The sequence below is a fragment of the Thyridium curvatum genome, assembly GCF_004353045.1.
Source record: "Thyridium curvatum strain D216 chromosome Unknown NODE_84_length_182893_cov_82.147506, whole genome shotgun sequence".
Lineage (NCBI taxonomy): Eukaryota > Fungi > Ascomycota > Sordariomycetes > Thyridiales > Thyridiaceae > Thyridium > Thyridium curvatum.
In genome coordinates this window covers 133,151-139,999 of record NW_022156839.1, presented here as the reverse complement: position 1 = coordinate 139,999, position 6,849 = coordinate 133,151, and the positions used below count along the sequence as shown (strand labels likewise).

The following is a 6,849-nucleotide window of genomic DNA, read 5'->3' as shown; positions in this document are numbered from 1 at the left end:
TTCTATTCACGGTAGTTCTCGAGATTGAAAATGATCAAAGCGAGCTTGTACAGACGAGCTATAAATCCGCGAGTGTGTTTAGCAGCGCGAAAGTCTTCCGGTCAATATGAACTCCAGTGATGTCCAGAGGCAAACAAAGACAGAAAGAAGCGAGGGCACAATATAAGCTCTGCCGCAATTCGATGCACGGACTCGTAATGGATGGCCGGGATGAGGATATGTCCTCGATGATGACGGCAACGGGGAGCTTGGGGAGCTCTGGCCTATCAGGGCAATTCTTTTGCAAAGCGGGGATGATTGTTCAACCTTGGTTACGGCGCTACTTGAGCACCCGTGGGAGTCTCAGACGGTGCTACGGTACTACCCCATCACTGCTAGGGGATCCCGCTCCGATAAGCAAGAGCAATGTTGCACTTGAGCTCTCCAATCTGTTGTGCATGAGAAGGTGGTTCAAGAGAACACAACCCGCAAATGGTCTTCGGACTAACAGAATCTTTTCAACCCCGCGGCAAGACGGCAACAGAAGAAGAAGAAGAAGAAAGTTTTTTTCCCCCCAAACTTCCACGGGGTAGGCTTCCCGGCAGGTATGCGCGGAGGTGCAACGAGGTCCGGCCCTGATAAAGATCAAACTATCAGGTGGCCGTGTTACGTAGAAGTTACCTGATAGCTGCGGGACCCGGGTTTGCGATTACGTAGCGGCCCAAACCCACTTCCGCAGTCGGCACTCCGTTGACTAAAGTAGAGTTGCATGTGGTGATGGGAAGGCCCGGTCTGGCACTTGGACGGACGAAGTATCGGTTTGGTAATCGGCATTTCACTAGACAACGCCTATCGATAAATGCAAGACCGGGACGCGGTAGCGGAAATCATCAGTGCCACGGTCTTTTAAACCTTGAAGGCTCCTCAGCGCTGTCTCTTTCAACCCTGAACAAACCCTACCAACATCCATCCTGGACCCCCGCTTCAAACACCCATCTACTTGCATCCAAGCACAGACAATCCATCAAGATGGCAGACGAAATTTCCTACAGATTGGAAAATATCAAGGCTACCAGCATAGCCGCTGATAAGATTGACGAGACGTTCCGCTCGAGCTGTATTGGTGCGTATACAAGCCCGAGTGCCTTCTCTCTCATACCAGAAGTGTTAACACTAGTGGTCATTCATTAAGATCTGGTCTCTGCGGGATTGGAGGGCAAGGTGCTCGCATTCTCAGATCAATGGTTCGCAGATGCCTCGAACTTACTGACACCCACAGCCCCCATCCGTCAACCAGGCAAGATGGTCTACACAGGCGCCTGGTACGACGGGTGGGAGACAAGGAGGCATAACCCGGAGCCCTTTGACTGGGTTGTGATCCGTCTCGGTGTGGCCTCGGGCACAGTCGAGGGTGTCGAGGTTGACACTGCCTTCTTCTCTGGAAACCACGCTCCTCACATCTCAGTCGAGGGGTGCTTCAGCTCTAACGACGAAGAGGTTGTGTCCTGGAAAGGAGGCCGAGGAGGATGGGAGACGATCCTCGGGATTCAGGAATGTGGCCCTTCCCAAAGATTTGGCTGGAAGCTTGCTGAGCCCACTACCAAGCGATTCACACATGTCAGACTGAACATGTACCCAGACGGTGGAATCGCCAGGTTCCGCCTCTTTGGTCACGCGGTGCCGGTATTCCCAGAGGACAAGGAGGCGATCCTTGATCTGGCTGCAGCACAGAACGGCGGTGTCGCTGTGTCGTGCAGTGACCAGCATTTTGGCACCAAGGATAACCTTTTGCTGCCGGGGCGAGGAAAGGATATGGGCGACGGCTGGGAAACCGCCCGATCCCGAACCAAGGGCCATGTTGACTGGACGATTGTGCGCCTGGGCGCCCCAGCATACATACAGAGCTTCATCGTTGACACAGCCTTCTTCCGCGGCAACTTTCCTCAAAAGGTGAAAATCGAGGCTATTGAGTGGAAGTCGGCAGGCGAGCCTCAATCCGACGACAAGGGATGGATCGAAGTCGCGGAGCCCAGCAAATGCGGTCCGGACCAGGAGCACAACCTAGGCTGCTCGTCACAAGACAAACCCTTCACGCATGTCAAGCTCGTGATGATCCCGGATGGAGGCGTCAAGCGTCTTCGCGTGCATGGCAAGCGAGCCTTGTAGGGAGGGCAATGTTGCACCCGCGATTTGATCTTGTTTATCCAACCTCCCAGTGATAGGAGAGAGAAAATTGAAAGTTCCTAAGCACAGGCCTTGAATCATGTGCATTCATTGCAAATTGAAGACGAGACTAGATATCCATCTGTATGATCGCAGTTATTGGTAGTAGGAAAGGTCACCCAAGTTCTCGCTGGAGGAATGCTGTACCGTAGGCGGCGGGCGGCGCACGGGCCACTAGGGCCTGGAAATTGGCTGGAATCCAGAATGATGTTGATAAGTCCATACCAGACCTTACCCAGTTATCGGGCACCGGCACGGCTTAAGCGACCTCAACACACCACACCCCTGCGAAGACGACAGCATCGGCCTCAACCCAACGAACACTACACGTCGCTCGTTGCGGCAACACTCGGCGACTTCTAAGCTGGCCAGAAGTATGCAGCCTTGCCTGACTGCCTTTCCACCCGGTTGAGAAAGCCCATGCCTTCCGACCTGCACAGTCATGGACCTTGGCGCCACTGATGGAGGGGCCCACGGCGGCTTCGAGTCGGGAGAGGAGGAGAAGAGGAAATCGCGGGAGCTACCGCCAGACTTGCCTAAGTCCTTGGATGATCGAAGAAGACCCAAGGAACTAATCCCAGAGGCTGAGATGTACGATGGATGGCAAGGTTCGTACCAGTTCATGCATCTTTGTAAGCTCACTCGACAGCTCTCTAACTCGCCCTCGTGCAGGCCAGTCGCAATTTCTCACCTCGCCGATGCTTGCGAAGCCCTTGAGCTTTAGCGAACTCACCCTCGACGACCCTGACTATGATGCGGACCTCACTAAAGGCGTTCCGGACAGCGACACCAGACTCATGGAGATGCTCGCTGCCCAGGCAGCCCATTCTGCCGCCGCCGGCCTAGATGACGAAGACGCTATTGCGTCTAGCGACAAACTATCCGAGGATGAGAAAAAAGATATGTTGCAGAAGGTCCTCAATATGGCAGCCAGCAACGGCAACGTGGATCAGGTCAAGAAGATCTTGGAGGGTGATGCCAAGCAATACGTGGATGTCAACTCCCCAGACGAGGATGGGACCCCACCCTTAATTTATGCCTCCTGCTTTGTAAGTGTTACTCCAGTCCCTCTCTTCCTCTCTCCTTTCTATATGGATACTAACCTCGCCTTGTTGCAGGGACATGAGAGCGTCGTGCAAGCCCTGATTGATGCAGGGGCGGACGTGGATAAGCAGGATCGAAATAATTGGAGTGCCCTAATGTGGGCAATGACAAACAGACACAAGGGCATAGCAAAGCTACTCCTGGACAGTGGAGCGTCAGCCGAGGCCAAGACATCATCCGGTCGCACTGCCTTTGATTTTGTCGCTCCAGATAGCGAAATGTCCTTCTATCTACACGACAGCGGGTATAACATTGGCAATGCTGGTGTCACCGACGATTTCTATAATCCTGGGTTCGCCCAGGACAGGTTTGAAGAAGAAGCGGAGACTGAACTACGTCGCCGGATGATGATGGAGAGTGCCCGCGATCTCGAAGTCGACCTGGGCAATGTGGGAATGGACGATCAGCCAGAGGTAAGTTGTCGGCCCATCAAGTAATCTGCCAATGGTTGTTAACGTGATTGTAGACGCTCGACGAGATAGAAGAGGAAGAACAAGAATTTGACTGGACGCGTTGCCTCCACGATCAGATGTTCGTCTTCCAGGAGACCGAGCTTGACCAACTTTTGGATATCGTCATCACCAACATGACACCCCAGAGATCGCCGTCGCAGAAGCCCGTTCCTGCAAACATGATATTCCTCAGTGCGAGATATGCGCACTACCATGCCAGTCCCGAGCTTCTCGAGAAACTGCTCGTCACGGCAATGGACAGGATCAACGATGTCGTGGAGGAACACCAATGGGACATGACAATCTTGGCATTTTGGATCTCAAATGCCACATTACTATTGCACTACTTGAAGAAGGATACCGGGCTGGTGGAAGCCACGACAGATTTTCAGGTGCAGCTTACGGAACTCATCAACGAGATTTTCATCCTCATCGTGAGAGACGCCGAAAGGCGGCTCGACAAGGTGCTCGATGCGGCCATGCTGGACCATGAGACCATCCCTGGCTTCGAGGACATCACCTTTCAGAACGAATGGAAGATCTTCAAGCGCAAGAAGGAGGTTAAAGAAGAACCCCTGGAAAGACGGTATCGGCCACCTTCTCCTAAACAACGAGCAAAGCCGGCACCGCGAAATGTCACCTCACTGCTGTCCTCGACGCTCTTTGTCTTGGATCTCTACGACATTCACTCCGTCATCACGGCACAGATCGTATCGCAGCTACTCTACTGGCTGGGTGCCGAGTTGTTCAACCGCATTATGTCGAACCGGAAATATCTCGCACGCACGAAAGCGATGCAGATACGAATGAACATTTCAACATTAGAGGACTGGGCTAGGACCAATAACCGGCAGCCGGAGCACTTTGAACATGGTGAGATGAAATCGACGGGAGAAAACACCATCGATGCTGCTCGGAGACACCTCGCGCCCGTGATACAGCTGCTCCAGTGGCTCCAGTGCTTCTCATCCCTGGGCGCTGACGACTTGGAGGCGCTGGTAGGGACGTTGCAGCAGCTCAAATCGCTCAGCGCGCAGCAGCTGATCCATGCTGCCAACCACTACCGGCCTGAAGTCGGGGAGAAAGGCTTGCCCAAGAGCGCGATGAAGTATCTTGTGGCAATCCAGAAGGAGGCGGCACTCCGACGAGAAAGGCAGCGGAGCAAAGCTGCATCACCCAAACCGAAAGGAGCACCGGACAGCGCCCCCTCGACGCCTGCGAAGAGCAAATCAAATGGCCGTGGGGACGAGACACCCTCGAGTATGCTCGAGACGCCGAACGCAAAGACGGCCGACTCTGAAGAAGAAGAGGAAGCGCCCGAGCATCTGCTGCTGGATCCGGCCCTCATGCTTCCATTCTCTTTGCCTTCGGCGACTGACATGCTAGTATGTTACGGTGCAGGATTCGGCGGTGTGAACAGGGAACGAGAAAGGAAGTATATTCCTACAGTGCCACCAGAGTTCCTGGCCAAGTTGGAAGTCAGCAACAACGCAGGCAAGAAGCCCATGTTTGGAGAAAAGGACTGGGAGAATGAGGATGTTTAGTGGTTCAAACACCCGACGATGGACGTGCATGAATGCATGCATGCCATCACGACGACTGTCATGACAGATGACAAATAGTCTTTTCTTTTTTTCTTTTGGACGTTATCACTGCATAGAGCTGAGCCCGACAGCCATCCACAATAGAGCGTTGCAGTTGTGCCCCTGCAGTAGCGCAGGCTTCCTCGTCCCAAGCATCACCTGTAGAATCCTCTTTTTTTTCGTGTGTGTGATGGCGTGGGCCACGATGCAAATGCAAGCTGCAAGGGACCGACTGACCGGTGCCAGCGCAGAACACGTCACGGACGTTGGGCCGTTGGGCCAACGAAGCCCCAGCTGGCCAGGTACGAGCGATGTGGTAACCATCCGCAGGTGATGCTGCAGCAATCTCACGCAATTGCATTCACACTCTCTTGCTCTCATTCAACGGAAGGACAAAAGAGAAAGAAAAAAAAAGCAAGTGTCGGTGAAGCTTATGCAGGTACGAAAGACGTGGACCAAAACAGAGGTCGATCGGGAGAAAAGAGTTCGATGATCCTCGCGACAGGGACCGGCCAGCAATTGACGTGTAAGGGCCCTTCCTAAAGCAGTCTTTCGCCCCGAATTATTTGCTTTTTGTGCAATTTTGACAGCTTGGATCTACTTGTAGCCCGGGCAAATCCAATAGCTCGGGATTGCTGTAGGGTGGAGAACCAAAAGAAAGTGCAATGCTGTCAATTGCTGACAAGACGAAATGATTCTAAGACTTTACGAAGTAGTTTACGTCCGAGGCTCGACCGAGCAGTCTTGCTCAGCGATGGGCGAAAGACAGTCTGGGGTCCGGATCACCTCCTGTCCCGCTTGGTGTCTCTCCTCGGATTGAACTTTCTCCCGCCATCATTCAAGTATGAAACTAAACCTCTGCCCTCGTGACAGGCCCGCCCAGTCCCGATGCGGCACGGAACTCAAGACGGCATATCGGAGGCAGCTGGCTAAATTGGAAAACGGTGGGTGGCGGCATCAGCTCTTGATGTCTTGCGTAACCAATCGTGGCCATTTTACCAGGTATCTTGGCTGGATGGAGAGAATTGCCGGGCTCGTGAAAGGCCCTTCCCCTCCTTGCTTCGAGGATTTGCAGCCGGGATTTTCTTGGCCCAGCTCGCAAAGCTTAGGAAGATCCCAATCATGCAAACCATGATGTCTCGTGGACGCAAGACCTATGGTGGAGTGGCAGCCTACTGGCAGGTAAGGGTCCTTCTTTTGCTTGTTGCTTTTTGGACTCTGCGCTAGTTTCGGCTGAACCAGTTGGCTCCCGGGCGATCTCATGTAAAGCACCATTCACTGATGGCGCTTCCCGGGCCCCTAGTCCGGGATACGGGATCATCACTACCTCGAATGTGTCTAGGCTTTCAGCAATAATCATAGCGTCGAACAACCAAGCTGAGTTTGGAGCTTGGGAGGGAGCAAAAGGACAGTCATTATCCCAAGCCGGCCACTCGTTGCCGTGACGAAGCATGCAAGGAGTGAAGCAGGCCCTACCGACGGAGAGGTCCAGGTTCGAGAGAGGCCCA

General features: G+C 53.5%; 2 protein-coding genes across 2 annotated transcripts; both read left to right on the top strand.

Moving 5' to 3' along the window:
* Positions 1-1,008: 1,008 nt before the first annotated feature.
* E0L32_010456 (uncharacterized protein) lies at positions 1,009-2,145 on the top strand (the record flags this gene model as incomplete). The annotated part of the gene is made up of 2 exons (XM_031133076.1): positions 1,009-1,102; positions 1,172-2,145. The coding sequence occupies 2 exons, from the start codon at positions 1,009-1,011 to the stop codon at positions 2,143-2,145; spliced, it is 1,068 nt and encodes a 355-aa protein (XP_030989592.1).
* A 499-nt stretch (positions 2,146-2,644) lies between these two features.
* Positions 2,645-5,302, top strand: E0L32_010455 (uncharacterized protein; the record flags this gene model as incomplete). Its single annotated transcript, XM_031133075.1, has 4 exons — positions 2,645-2,810; positions 2,875-3,251; positions 3,321-3,719; positions 3,773-5,302. The coding sequence occupies 4 exons, from the start codon at positions 2,645-2,647 to the stop codon at positions 5,300-5,302; spliced, it is 2,472 nt and encodes an 823-aa protein (XP_030989591.1).
* Positions 5,303-6,849: the final 1,547 nt, after the last annotated feature.